The following is a 14,657-nucleotide window of genomic DNA, read 5'->3' on the forward strand; positions in this document are numbered from 1 at the left end:
TTGCTATGCTCAAATCATTTCATAGTTATAAAATCCTCTTGCATGGGCAAACTCAACGCTTGTGTAGGTCTGCTGTAATCCAGTGATGTAGACCAAGCCTAGTTTTGAGTGCTACTGTAATGTCTCAAAAGGTAAGTAAGTAAGACTTTATTTATATAGCACTTTTCATACAAGAATTGCAGCTCAAAGTGCTTTACATAAAATCAACCAAAACAATAATATAAGTGTTGATCTAACTAGCCGCACTCTATCTGCGGTCTCTCAAATCCGTCTTTGATCCGAGCTGCCACTTGCAGTTTCTAATACACAAACATGACAAGGGGGTAGACAGGACGGCAAGACAAGGTCAAATTTAAGCATAACATGAGAGAGAGGGGAAAAAAGGCAACCCCAAGACTATGCTCCTAGAGGAGTACAGTGTGGGAACAGGCAAAAAACACCTCAGCACATAAGCACATACATTGTACAACATTACATTACAGAACCACATGACTTGCAACGGGGATGGGTAGACAAGCAGCATCTGGACCTGCTATCATACTAGGCGCTGGTCACAGACCCGCCAGCCACACCGGGGGAACAAGCAGGCGAAGGCGTTGGATGGGGGAAGGGATGTGATAGCATATCCGTAGTCGATGAAAGTTAGTGTATGAGTGTGACTGGGTTGGCGCCTTCGCCTAGGCCACAGTCAGATTCAGTTCGCAGATAGTATTGCCATGGAGACATCCTTGGTCATGACTCAAGACAGACACGCAATCCACAGGTGTCTGTGGGAGGGGATAAGGAAGAGACTACATAGAGTCTCACTGCAGCGCTCTCCAGGGGAGTTGTTGTTTCAGCAACGGCCTTGGCCCAGGCCTGAGCTGGTTACGGGGCCAAAAGCAGATACGATTGGGGGTAGTTGTTTGGTCAAGTAGGCGCCTTCCATTTCACGTCTACTCATCATTATGGTAAAGGTTACAGTACTACCATCCTATAGTATGTTAGACGAAGGATGCCCTTACAGTGCGTCAAAATATAACATTTGGTTGCATTTCACATGGTTCAACCCATTAGTTGAAAAATGTATTCTCCTCGTGTCCTCCAAATATACACTTAAAGATCATCGTACATATTAATAGTGCTTCCTGTCCCAGTACTAAAGGTGTGTTAAAGTGCTTTCATACTTTAAACAACAACACAGGCATGGAGGATATGTGTGTATGCTTTCCTTCTAACATTGTTTCAAGATGTAGCCTACGACGTAATAGGGTATGCTACTAATATGGATGCGACGGGTAATAATGATTATCGTGAAGACTGCTTATTTCATCGGTAACGTGTACTTTTCAAGTCTATAATGGTTGGCCTATCAGCGATGCCAAAACTGGACCTCTATACATTGGGCCTACCATGGTCCCTCGTTTTCTTAATTCCTGTTCTCCTGTTGTCTCCTTTCAGATAATATTTATGGGTTTTATATTATTTCTGGGTAGTAGTTGAAGATTAAGAGGAATCAGGAAAAGGTTTTGGAGGTGACCTTAGTCAGTCCTCTAATAGTTAACTACAAAATCTGGGTTTCTAATTGCTAATGATTGTCACCTGTATGACTTGAACTGCTGCCAGAATAAAGTGTTGAGGAGTCACTGTAGCAATCAGTGTGGTGAATATTGTGTGGGGCAGTGTTCGTATTTGTGACTAGAGCGCTATCTCTTACAAGCAACTTGCTCTGTCTAATTTGAAATGATGCATGCATTTGAATATCAGTAAGTATCTTTAAAACTACCTTTATTCTGTCTACAAAAAAATATATCATGTATTTTGTACTTCCTTAGCACAACATGGATTTTGATGCTAGCTGTGGCAGTTTCTGGTCAGAAACAGCCAGGTTTAAGTCAATCTTCACAACCAAGTAAGGTTCTGTTTTTAAGAAGCTGCACACATCACATACACCATGGTGGCTATATATGTATCTAACCCAACGATCTTCAGGCAGTGGTTTGCGGGCCAACTGTCTTGGACATGTAATGCGGCTGAGTTTGGATAAGTCTCTGGCTGTTGGGAATCTTCTTGAAGTTGATGCTATCAGTAAGTATCTTGTGTTTTTTTCAGTGGGAACTTTCAGGGCCCCCAGAGAGGGCCTAATATATGCAAAAACATAAATACAATTAATAATAATTACATACACACGTGCGTGCGTTACTCGCAGCTTCACTTGTGAAGTGAACGAACAGGAGTGCGTTTCCTGATGTAACGTTTCCGCTAGTGAGGACGACATTTTTCACATTTATGTGCCGTTTTCTAAGTTCACTTTTAAATAGAAGTTAGAGTTAATAGGCAAAGGAAGACCTAAACCAGAACTTAAAGAGAACCAAAGCTTTTGAGAGCCTATGTGTTAGTGTTGTGCAGAATGACCGGTCATCTGTACGCTACATGTACCAATGCAACGTCATTATGCAGAATTACCCTACCTTATGCAAAATTGCCGTGAATAGTGCCGCAAGGAGAGGCTCAAATAGTGCTTTATGACCAACACATTTTCACGTAGGCCTTAATGCTGTGCGCGCTGTATCTTGTTTTTTTCCGACAAGAAATTTAGGTCAGAGGGCCAACGTTTAAGAGTCACGGGTTGCTATGTGGTTCTGTTGAGAGCTTCACCCCTGTATGCAATTTTTTCAGATGGAACTGATGTCATACCGCTTACACCCAGACTGGCTGCACAGTGTGGATACAGCATGGAATCTGACCCATGGGGCAACACTAAAATCTATTCCTCCTTGTTTGGCTGTTATGCTGGAAGCAAGGTCATTTTAAATCTTCCTTATAGCCATTTTGTTTGACTAAATTAATTTAAAGCTGATCCAGACTTGGGTTTTATAGGAGGCTGGTACATTCAACCTTGGACTGAATCTCAGAATGTCAGGAGATCTTAAGTTGGATGAGGCTACTTATGTTGTGACAAAAACATGCAACTATCGTTCACTGGCCACACGGCACATTCTCTGTGAAAGGAACTATATAGAGGTGGGTCATCAAGGTTTTAAATCTAATTAGACTACTTAAAACATCTGCACCAATGGATAAGTGTTACTATTTTCAGTCTCTCCAGTGTATGTCCTTGTCTTTCAGGTGTCAACCCAGTTGTTCAAGCCTCAGATTGCAAAGAACATACTGGGTCATGATGATGACTTCACTGATGCTGGGCAGGATTCAGTCAAATATTATGTACATTTATTTATTCATTTATATTTTTTTTACACTTATGTGCTCTTGTGTTAACATTTCTCCCCATGCGACAGGCCAGTGCCTCACCAAATGACATCTGGAAGTTGATGTTCTTCACTCCTGAACCAAAAGTCATGCTGCTCAATGAGGCTAAGAAGGCCGGCTATGGTGTCAAGTCTACAGAAAATCGCTTGGTGCTGCGAAGTCCCTTCGACTCAGCAGAGACTTACATAGAGAATGTTAGTAACTGTCCACAGCAATTGGTTCCTGCAATTGTTATCCATCTAATTATTTATTTATTTCATTAGGTGGCTGGGGTTCCCATGGAGGTGTTTAGTGTTAGCACTTACTATGTACCCGTTTATGGCTTGAATATTGTGGAGACTGATGCTGCCTGTCCTACTGGTTAGTGTGCTTCTTAATATACATGTTAAGTACAAAAAAATAACAAATCACAATTGTCAATGTTCACATTGAGTTTTTCACAGGTGGCTTGATTTTCACTGACAAGACCATCACTTGGCATGTACCCCTCCGCATCACACCTATAATCAAAGGTGCCATTAAGATTTTGAAGATGTACATGGGCATTGATGGACAGAGACTGGACGAATACCAGATGGCTGCCAGAAAATACACCTTGTCGTCCACAGAATTTCACATTGTCATTGAACTCCCAATAGGAACACCTGATGGGTACTACAAGGTTGGTCAGTGTACTCCTTTAATTCAGCCTGTCGCAAGTTTTTGCTTGTCATTCACTGATTTGCTTGCACTGCAGAGTCTTGCCCCAGATGATCAGTATCACATCACCTTTACCGTTGAGCCCATGTTGGAACTGGTGTGGCGTGAAGAGAGTACTCAAACTGACACAAAATATAAGGTCCTCTTTCCTATTACAACTCCCCTGATGTCCTGGCCTACCGAGTTCACAGGCAGTGAGTCTGGATCATTGATGATTGATGATGAATGTAGGCGTTCTGTTTGACGTCAACATGTACATTTGAAATCCTTTCATACATTTCAGATGCAGTTCCTGAGGAGAGGTTATTTGAAATCCTCTTGGGAACTTTTCTCCCTGATGTGGAGCTGATCAACATCACCTTCAACACTGGGGTCTTTTCTGTGGCGGAGTGCAATGCGAAAGGGTTTGACGTTAAAGAGCACAGATTTCCGAATGGTTCAAAGTCATTCTACCTGAAAGTGCCCTTCTTTGAAGATGCAGTCCTTGTGCATGTATGGCCAAATCATTTGACGTTAATATAAAGGGTTGTCTTGTTTACTCTTCTGAGTGGTCTTACCAATATTTGCAGAATCCTGAGCCTTTGCTCACAACCTACACCCTGCCTATGACCTTTGGCCTGCTCATCCTGCCTGAAGAAACTCCATTCTCCCATGTAGCAAAGGCAGAGGTCTCTTTGCAGGATGTTGGTGAGAAATCGCACCCCTTCAGCTCAAATTGACATGGTCAATGTGCTTCCTGCTTTCATGCTTTTGTTGACTTGTCTCCTTCAGTTCTCCCTGTGATTACTGGTACATGTGACCAAGGGAACTTCTATGTCACCGTTGGGTATGGAAGCCAAGGCCACAACTTTAGAACCATAATTGGCGAGAGTGAGCTCACCAGTGAGCTGGGTGAGACGTATGGGCTATTGAGCAACAGCACTCACTTCAGTTTTGTGGTGCCGTACAGTAGTGTCGACTCCATATTTGAGGTACAGTGAACTGTCTGCCTTGATATGAACGCATAATTCCTGCTAAATATTGCTATTACAACACCATCTTGCTTTTACAGATGTTTATGTCTACGGCAGTCAGAGCCAGAATTGATCTGGAGCTGGTGGCCTCCAATAACTGGAAGCTTAATGACTTCTCGTTGTCCTGCAGCTTTCCCTTGACCACAACTGGTATGTTCCAAGTTAATCAAAATATGTTCCCCCTTCAGTGATGGCTAGTTATTAACTCTTTGTTCTTTGTAGAGTGTTACTCTAATGGCACGATGACTGCCTTGGCTATGAAAGTGGAGTCTGTTCAAAATATGATCCTCAGTCATCTGACCCTGAGAGATGATTCCTGTAAACCGAATTATAGCAACAACCGCTTTGCTTACTTTTCCTTCGGTGTGAACAGTTGTGGAACCACAAGAACGGTAAAATGGCTCGGGGGTTATTTATAATGGACTTGTTGACTGCCGGGAATAACCCTTTATTTTCAGATGCTTGGCAACATAATGGTGTATGAGAACGACATTTCTTTGGATCTCAAGAGATACACCAGCAAGTATCCTGATGTGGCATATTACAAGTAAGAATGCTTCTGATTGTTTTGGGTGGGTGACGTTCCTCTGGTACATTATTCACTGCTGTTTGCCTTCCTAGGCAAACTGTTTCCTGCTACTATCTGGTCAATGTCACCGAAACCATGGCGTTCCGTACCCGGCCGAGGGTAAAAGATCCGTCTGCTGACATTGGAATGGGATATTTGATTGTCCAAATGAGATTGGCTCAAGGTAATGGAACATAAAGGTTTTCTTCAGGAGTGCCTTCTGTAGACCCCCGTCTAATTACTTGTCTACTTTTTAGATGAATCATATAAGCTGTTCTATCAAGAGGAGGACTACCCAGTGGCTAAGTATTTGAGACAGCCCCTGTACTTTGAGGTTGCATTAATGCAGTCCATGGATCTCAAAATGGAGGTTGTTTTGGAGAACTGCTGGGCCACTCAACACAAAGACAGGAGCTCTCTGCCTAGATGGAATCTCATTGTTGACAGGCAATTTCTCAAATTAAATTACAAATGGGAGTCCTAATCATATTTTGGATTCCTTAGTGACTGTGTTTTCCTTTCAGCTGTGCGAACCTCGATGACCCCTATTCAACAATTTTCCATCCTGTGGAGTTTGACTCAAGGGTCAACATCCCTGCTCATGTGAAGCGCTTTTCTGTCAGCATGTTCACCTTTGTTACAGATGAGGTGGTTCTGAAGGAAAACGTAAGAGACCTTTTTAAGGCTTTTCTTGCAACTAGATGTTTTGGTAATTTTGTTTTATCCCTTGTAGATTTTTGTACATTGCAATGCTGTTCTTTGCGACTCCAACAATCCATCTTATGGAGTATGTCGTAGCCAGTGTGTGAACCCCACAAAGACTGGTGCCAAAAAACTTCAGACAGCTGATCTTAAAGGTAATGTGAAGTGGGATGGGTGGGAAAGGGATGGATGACTGAGAACCACTGAAACATTAACCCCATGTTTCTTGTTCCAGGGTCCAGAAATATCAACTACCAGGTGCAAGGTGAACTACTTTCCTCAGGACCTATTTTACTCTCTGAACCTGAATAAAATTTAAGTCTTAATTTGTGCCTCAGAAGTATTTTTTGACTTCACTTCTGGACAGATGTACTGTTTAACCCGTTAAGGTGTAGCATCGCACATACGTGATCGTTCAAAAGCGGGCTCCACTGTATTTCGAACATTCCAACCGACTTTTTTCAGACTGACAAATGTTATGGCTTCAAAATTTACAATGAGGAAGGTAATGCATAACCCTAGCAGGTAGTTGCATTGCTACGAGTATGCTAGGTAATGGAAGCTAACTAAAGCAGGCTAGCTTTTGTTTCTGAAAAAATAACTGGTGGGAGCGTCAGCAATACTCAGAACTCACACATGGAAGATTTGGGCTGCATCCCAATACCCATAGTGTTCCTGTCCTGCAGTATGTGAATTATGCAATCTGACCACAACCCATTTTACAGCCAAGGGGCACCATGGCCAAGTCAGGGCCACAACCCTGTCTTTAGTGCAAGACAGTTATGAATATTATCTCTACTGAATGCACTGGGGCTAGTTGTTCATAAAGTGTAATCCGGATCAGAATATCTGGATTTTGAAATCCCATGGTTTGCTATCCAGGATCAGGTAATCCATTTTACATTTGTACTGTTTCTTTCAACGAAACATTGGCTTGGATCACCCTATTCCAGAAACTATTAAAGATTACCAACTCGGATTCCTAGAGTTGTAAATTGGACTACGTATAACAATGTAGGCCAATGTAGTAGGCTAGCCAAGTCGACAACGGGTTCAATAGCCAGCATGTGGTCACTTGTGCTTTAAATGAAAGACAGGAAAAAGTCAATGAAACAATCCAAACAGTCAGAGCCATCATCTGACTCGCATACATTTTTCACAAATGCAATGTGAATATTTTGAACATCAAAATCAGAGAAGTGCTAAATGTTTAGTTAACTAAATTTAACCCTCACTCATCTCCTCATTGTCTATGCAGCTTGAATTTATCTCTCCCGCTGTCTCCGGGTCGTTGTGACCCACACTGGGGGATAAAAAGGTTTCACTATTTTTCTATTATGAAAAGTTGTCAGAAGACTGCTGTGGGTCATAAAGAATTTATAATACATTACAGTACAATTCTAGAACTATAATCATTAGCTGTATCACGGGCATGGCACTATCTATAATTCCAGTTATTAATATTTGTGGCAATTTAATCACCAAATGCATCACGGGCACTGTGCACTAGTGAATATAGCAATGGGAACAATGCTCGTACGACTTTATAAACGATGTATGTTTTAAAGTTATGTATTGTGCTTATTAAATTTGTCTCATGAACTTAGAAGTGTGCTCAGGTTTAAACATTTGTGTCTCACACAGGGTGTGGGAAACAGGCTGTATTTTGTGTCGTTATCACTTCCTTTCAGAAGCAACCTTGAAACCGGGCTGAGACCGCACCCGAGCAGGTGGGATGCGTGGGGAAGAACAAACTCCCTGATACACGAGAACAAGCTCAACCCTTTTTTGATATTTCTGTTTCCATTGCACTGTATAATATATAATGGGGCAGGGACAGATAGCCAGTTGGACTTCGCGAACCAGCCCAAACTCTGTACTTGATTTGATTTCCAACCTCAAAACTACCCATGCAACTTGACACAGCTTTTGTATTATTAATAGTGCAACTTATTTTTGACACTTAAAAATAACCATTCAATTAGTGGAGTATGGTGTGTAGATGGCTGGGGGGAAATTGGAATGTATGAAACTCTGTGTCAGTGACAGACTACAGGGAGGTCAAGTTCAAGTCTTTTATTTGTCAGGTACACAGAACAACACAAGGTTAGACTGGGCACTGAAATTCATAAGACAAGACAACGCAAGCACCTGGCATAACATATAAGTACACGCAACATAATTTACATCTATGCTGAGCTTAAATAAGTGAAACTTCCTAAATATACAGATAGCAATAAATAATTGACTATACTAATCCTAATACTAAAACTTCCTAAATTACAGATAACAATAAATAGTACACTATACTAACCCTAAATGCACATAAAACCTGTTTCAACCCTGTAACCTATTTTGACCTAAGTGGAGTACAATACAATAGTGCAAATTTGCAGATCAGTGACTAAGTCAATGACCATACAGGAGCCTGGTGGCGAGGTACAGTGAGGTACAGTAGTGCAATGTTACTGATAGTGCAACCAGTAGCTGAAAGTGACAGAGTATAAGTGTCCATATCAGTGTCCATTCAGAAGCCTGATGGCCCTTGGGTAGAAACTGTGGTCCAATCTGTGTGTGCGCGACCGGATGCTGCGGTAACGCCTGCCAGAAGGCAACGGGGTAAAGAGACTTGATGAAGAAAGTGTTTTGTCCGTCTCTTCATAAACGGAGTGACTAAGTTCAGTTGAGTTCTGGATTTTAATAAGTATTTATCAATCTGCAGATAGGGAGAAAAAAAACAGACCTCTGACAATAAATGACAACACAACACCAGGCTTAGGTCTCAATCAACTCTCTCTCTGCTCTGAAGGACAGAGGACCATCTTTTATAGGGCACAAGAATGTAAACATAGATAGTGACAGTCAGGCAGAAATGACGTTACAATAGTCTCAGAGAAAGAGATTCACAGCTCCCAACACATAGTTGGAGCTCTCCTTGTAGTCATGACAAGGACCATTTAGCCAGTACTTTCTCCTGATCTCAAACATCTATTAACCCTGACACATAGACACAATCTACTCTTATTAATAGCAAGCTTACATGAGAACATACTAACTAGTATCCAATGACTAGTTCTCTTGATTAGTGAATAATGTAAGCACACAGGAAATCTAAATTTCTTCCACAGACTGAAGGATGGGTGGGAACAGTCTCTTAGAATCCTGCCGGCTTTCTTTAGGTAACGTGTGTGGTAGGTGTCCTGTAGGGCTGGGAGCTTCCTGCCGATGAACTCAGCAGAACGGACCACACTTCGTAGGGCCTTGCGGTCCCTGTCTGTGCAGCTCCCATACCACACTGTAATACAACCAGTCAGAATGCTCTCGATAGTGCATCTGTAAAAGTTGATGAGGATGACTGAGTCCATACCAAACTTCTTCAGTCTCCTCAGGAAGAAGAGGCGCTTACGGGCCGCTTTGACCACCTTGTCCGTGTGAACAGACCAGGTGAGGTCATTGCTGATGTTCACCCTGAGGAACTTGAAGCAGCTGATCTTCTCCACTTCCGATCCATTGATGAGTATAGGGGTGCATGCTCCTCCTCCTGCCGCCTATAGGTCAAGCGCCTAGCGGCATGCATAACTTGTGTCTGAGCAGGGTGCACAGGATCATCAGTGCATAAGAACCTCCCATGCTGCTATCCCTGCATTTCAGTTGCACATTCCATTTTCCTCTGCACATTTATATTTTTACAGTTGTGTGAAAGAAGTTCAATGGAATGTTGGATCTATAAGCACTATCAGTTAGCTAACAATTTACAGCAACACTACCACACTGAGGGGCCAATAAAATTGATTGATGTGATCTTAAAATATTACTAATACAAATATAAATGGAAAAACACGACTAAGCCTACAGCATTTTGACATTAGTTTATTTAGCCTGTAGATGTCAGTAGGCCCTAAAAAATTAGATTAAAATCCGATGCGTGTTCAGTTATAATGATATAAGGAATTAAACTCACGTACACGGACCTTAGGCTATTTGTCTAAATCTTTCAGCCCCATCTTTACGTTTCTTAGCCTGGTTTGCCATCGTTATATTGCTAGTCTAGCTTTCGATCTGTCAATCGCACTTGTGTGTAAACGAGACTGACACGCGAAGTGTGTTCCCTATACCCAGTTTATTCCGTGATTTAGTTTGATTGCTTTCATGGCAGAAAATCCCGTTTTACATTGGAGGTGGGAAATGGAAGCAGGGTTTTCAGTGCTTTTGTGGCGATCTCAGGATATTTAACCTTCATCCGAAACACCGGCATAGTTGTCTCAAACAGGCTTCATTGAGTGGTAACTATCATGTGTCACGTACCGCTTAATGAAGCCCACAAACTTGCTAAAAAATGAGTAAACCAACGTCTTTGCAGAGATTTTTTGCTCAGGGAAAAAGGCCCGCAGAGAAGGAGATAGTCCGGTATTTATTTTTTTTCAGAATAAAACGTCTCTCAGACTCTGATGATCAATTAAAAGTAGGCTAAATTATGTTATTGTCTGTTCTGTGCGGCCCGGTACAAAATGATCCACAGCCTGGGATTGCCCCTCGGTCAGGGCAAATATGATTGTATTTTTTATTGTTTGGACAGATAATGTTTCACTTTTACTTTTGTATTACGAAAGGTCCTCAGCACGACTCACGAGAGTGGCTTAACAGGCTGTATGGTGAGTCACAGCGCAGACTACGATACAGCGCAAGAGTAATAGGCTATAGCCTATGACAAGGCTAGAAATAAAATGTTTCACTTTATTCATTTATTATTATGAAAAAGTTGTCACAACGTCAGTTTTACTCACCACGACCCCGAAACGGCATGAGACTAGGCAGACAACGTAAGGAATAAAATCAAATGTTTCAATTCATTTTTATTTTTTTTAGTACCATGAAAAGTTGTAACACCATGCATGACACCGTGCTTCACAACGACCCGCAGACAGCACTATTGACAGACCTCCATACAGTGTACATGCAAACAGGATTTGCAGACATGCCTCTTACAACCGCGACGAACAGTAAACGTTTTACGGTCCTTCTTCACTGTTGAGTTTCCATTCTCTTCCGTCATGTTGATAAAGAATCACGTCTTGCATATGTTTCATTTATCTCTTTATTCCTTTCTTCACAGCTCCGGTATGTCAATCAGCAGCCATGGCATGTGCACAGTAACAATTAACGGTCAATGACCCAGAAAGCAATGCAATACAGAAAACAAAATAAACAACCAATCACATTGGTATAAAATAATGTTGGATACAAAAGTCGGTCGTAATCCGCATAACATAGGGGCATATCATGTTAAACAACTAATATAACATTATGGGAACACATTAATTTAACACCCCCACTTGTTCTCATCTTACAAAGCCATACATTACATGTTTAACATCCAAAGTAGAACCTTTTGAATTTAACCATTGTAATCTTTGATACAGGTTTAGTCAATATGTCTGCAACCATGTCTTCTGATGGGCAGTAAACAATGACTATTTTGCCTTCCCTTTGTGCATCACGAATGAAGTGATATTTTACATCTATGTGGGTAGACCTCTGTCTGTGCACTGGATTCTTACTCAGTGCAATGGCACCCTGATTGTCTCCATGGGTCTTTGTGCAACTGTAGACTTTATTATCCATACCAATTAACAATTGGGTTAGATACATACTTTCCTGAATAATGTTTGCCATGCCGATGTATTCGGCTTCACACGTTGATAATGCCACTGTGGGTTGTTTCTTTGATTTCCACGAGATGGCAGGTCCTTGTTTGGTGAAACTAAAACAGTAGCCTGTAGTGCTACGTCTATCTTCCACAGAAGATGCCCAGTCTGAATCACTGAAGGCTATTAGTTTTAAGTCGTCATCGGTTTTAGTGAAACAGTTCGTAGTCATAAGTACCTTTTAGGTATCTCAAAACATGTTTGGCAGCCACTAAGTTCTCTGCTTTTGGCTCTGCCAGTGTTTGCGACAGTTTGCTTACTATCCAGCTTATATCTGGTCTCGTTCATGTCATGGCATAAATTAGACTGCCTACAATTTCCCTGTATTCTTTTGGATTTGCCATATCATTGCATTTGCCCTCCTCCTTGTTGTCACTCTCCACTTTTAGCTCACATGGAGTAGATCTAGCTTTACACTCTGACATTCCAAACTTTTCCAGCGTTTTAAGGATGTACTTTTTCTGACTCATCTTTATTATATTTTCTTCTTGTTCAAACTCAATGCCCAAGAAGCATGTTATTTTCCCCAAATCCTTCATTTTGAATGTGGATTTCATCGTGTCTTTGAAACTGTTGAGTAGGTCATTATTGCTAGCTGCAATGATAAAATCATCCACCCAGATTAATACAATGATAGTTTCACTATCTGTTTGCTTTCTGTACACACAGTGGTCAGATTCATTTCTCACAAAGTTGTTTTCTTCTAAATGATCATTGAGAAGTTTGTACCAGTTTCTTCCTGACTGTTTTAGTCCGTAAATGGATTTCTTTAGTTTGTAAACTAAGTTTTCTCCTGTCTCAGATGTATTTTCAAAACCCTGTGGTTGTTCTAAGAAAATCTCTTCATCAATTGGAGCATGCAAGTATGCAGTTTTTACATCCATCTGATGGACTATTAAGTCGTTTTGAACTGCTACCTGCATTAAGGTTCTCACTGAAGTAAGATTTGCTGTTGGAGCAAATGTCTCATGGTCGTCTATGCCCTCTGTTTGGTTGTACCCCTTTGCTACGTATCTCGCCTTAAGTATTTTCCCCTTTTCAACGTTTTCTTTAATGGCATAGACCCATTTTCCCCCTACTGTATTTTTACCCTTTGGTAGAGAGGTCAGTTCAAAAGTGTCCTTTTTTTTAAGTGAGTCGAGCTCTTCCTTCATAGCCCGTTCCCATCCTGGCTCCTCGGGTGACCTCAGGGCGTCACAGTAGCTCTGGGGGATTCCATGTACTGCCCTGTAACAATAATTAACACTTAGATGGGATACATCTGTATTTTCAACATCTGTAATGTAGTATTTTGGTGGTTTTCTTTCTCTCTTTTGGTGAGTATTTTGACTATGACAAGGTTCGGAGTCTGCACTGTCATCTAGGACTACGTTCTTCGTTGTTTCATCACATAGTGACTCATCTGTATAATCTGTGCTCAGACTCTCCTCATTATCACTCTCTGTCATATCAGTATTATTCTCAGTACTGGGGTTTTTGACTTCGTATCTCGGGAATTCTGAATCGTATTCAGTCTGTTTGTTGTTCAATACTGTTTCTTTTACCAAATTTCACCAGTCTGTGTTTTGACACTTTCTCTGTGTCTGGGTTGTAAATCAGGTAAGCCGGGCTGTTTTTACTGTGTCCAACAAATATCCCTTTTCACCTCTAGGGTCTAGTTTCTTATGATCATGTTTGTAGGTATAACAGTCAGATCCAAACACCCACATTTTTGACAGATTTGGTTTCCTACCTGTTAACATGAAATATGGGGTGTTTTCAGTCCTGTCATTGTAACATCTATTTCGAACATGAGAAGCATGTTGTACAGCATAAGGCCACAATACTTTTGGTAACCCTTTCTCTAATAAAAGACATCTTCCCATCTCAAACAGGGTTCTCCACTGTCTCTCAGCTGTCCCATTTTGGTGGAGAGAGTATGGACATGACGTTTCATGTCTTATACCCTTTTCCCTTAGGAGTGACTGAAAAACATCGCTTGTGTATTCAGTGCCATTATCTGATCTTATACACTTGACCCTGCCATGAAGCGCACTGTCTGCAAGGAATTTCTTTGTAGCTAGGGTCGTGTCACTTTGGTTTTAAGGAAGTAAACAGACACAGCCCCTGAAAAATCATCTGTGAATGAAATAGCATACTTATATCCATCTCGGGAAGTTGGCTCAATGGGGCCTGCTAAGTCTGTATGTACCAGCTCCAGGGGCGCACTAGCTTTTGCGTGAGCTTTCTTATTTTTGCTATTGTTGAATTTACCCTCAGTGCACACGCTGCAGTCTATCTTTGTGTTACCTGTGATCTTCATACCCTCTACCACATTTGGTAATTTTAACACATCATTAATATTGCAGTGTCCCAAAATCTCATGCCATGTTTTGACATCACATGATAAACTCACTTTGTCAGTGGACATCATATCATTCACTGTATTTTTAACACACTGTTTGTTACCGTTTTTAAGTAGTACAGTCTCTCGTGCACCTCAATGCGAAAAACAGTCCCATCTTTGTGGATCAGTTCATTCTGTCCCTCTTGGAATGTCACTGTGACTCCATTAATTGTGGCTGCTTTCACAGAGAATATGCACTGTGGATATGATGGTATGAATAAGGCCTTCCTCAGTGTGACCTTGCTGCATCTGCCTTCTCTGTCCTGCAAATACACCTCTGCGTCCCCTCGTTTCAATGCCACGTTGCTCATCCTGGTTCCATCAGCTAGCTCCAT

General features: G+C 41.4%; 1 protein-coding gene across 1 annotated transcript; it reads left to right on the plus strand.

Moving 5' to 3' along the window:
• Positions 1 to 1,638: 1,638 nt before the first annotated feature.
• On the plus strand, positions 1,639 to 6,557 carry zpax1 (zona pellucida protein AX 1). Its single transcript, XM_084700630.1, has 21 exons — positions 1,639 to 1,745; positions 1,815 to 1,891; positions 1,972 to 2,067; positions 2,659 to 2,783; positions 2,860 to 3,003; positions 3,109 to 3,204; positions 3,279 to 3,443; positions 3,513 to 3,609; positions 3,693 to 3,910; positions 3,986 to 4,142; positions 4,232 to 4,440; positions 4,518 to 4,635; positions 4,720 to 4,919; positions 5,000 to 5,111; positions 5,184 to 5,353; positions 5,420 to 5,508; positions 5,583 to 5,713; positions 5,787 to 5,976; positions 6,054 to 6,195; positions 6,263 to 6,386; positions 6,467 to 6,557. Exons 1-21 carry the CDS (start codon positions 1,723 to 1,725, stop codon positions 6,541 to 6,543), a joined length of 2,760 nt encoding a protein of 919 aa, XP_084556756.1. The 5' UTR covers positions 1,639 to 1,722; the 3' UTR covers positions 6,544 to 6,557.
• Positions 6,558 to 14,657: the final 8,100 nt, after the last annotated feature.

Source organism: Hypomesus nipponensis, chromosome 6 (genome assembly GCF_054491055.1).
Source record: "Hypomesus nipponensis isolate SF chromosome 6, ASM5449105v1, whole genome shotgun sequence".
NCBI classification, from domain to species: Eukaryota; Metazoa; Chordata; class Actinopteri; order Osmeriformes; family Osmeridae; genus Hypomesus; species Hypomesus nipponensis.

Coding starts and splice junctions, on each gene's coding strand:
- zpax1 (XM_084700630.1), top strand. CDS start 1,723: ATGATGCATGCATTTGAATATCA. Junction 2,784..2,859: donor GCTGTTATGCTGGAAGCAAG/GTCATTTTAAAT, acceptor TGGGTTTTATAG/GAGGCTGGTACATTCAACCT. Junction 4,636..4,719: donor GGTCTCTTTGCAGGATGTTG/GTGAGAAATCGC, acceptor TGTCTCCTTCAG/TTCTCCCTGTGATTACTGGT.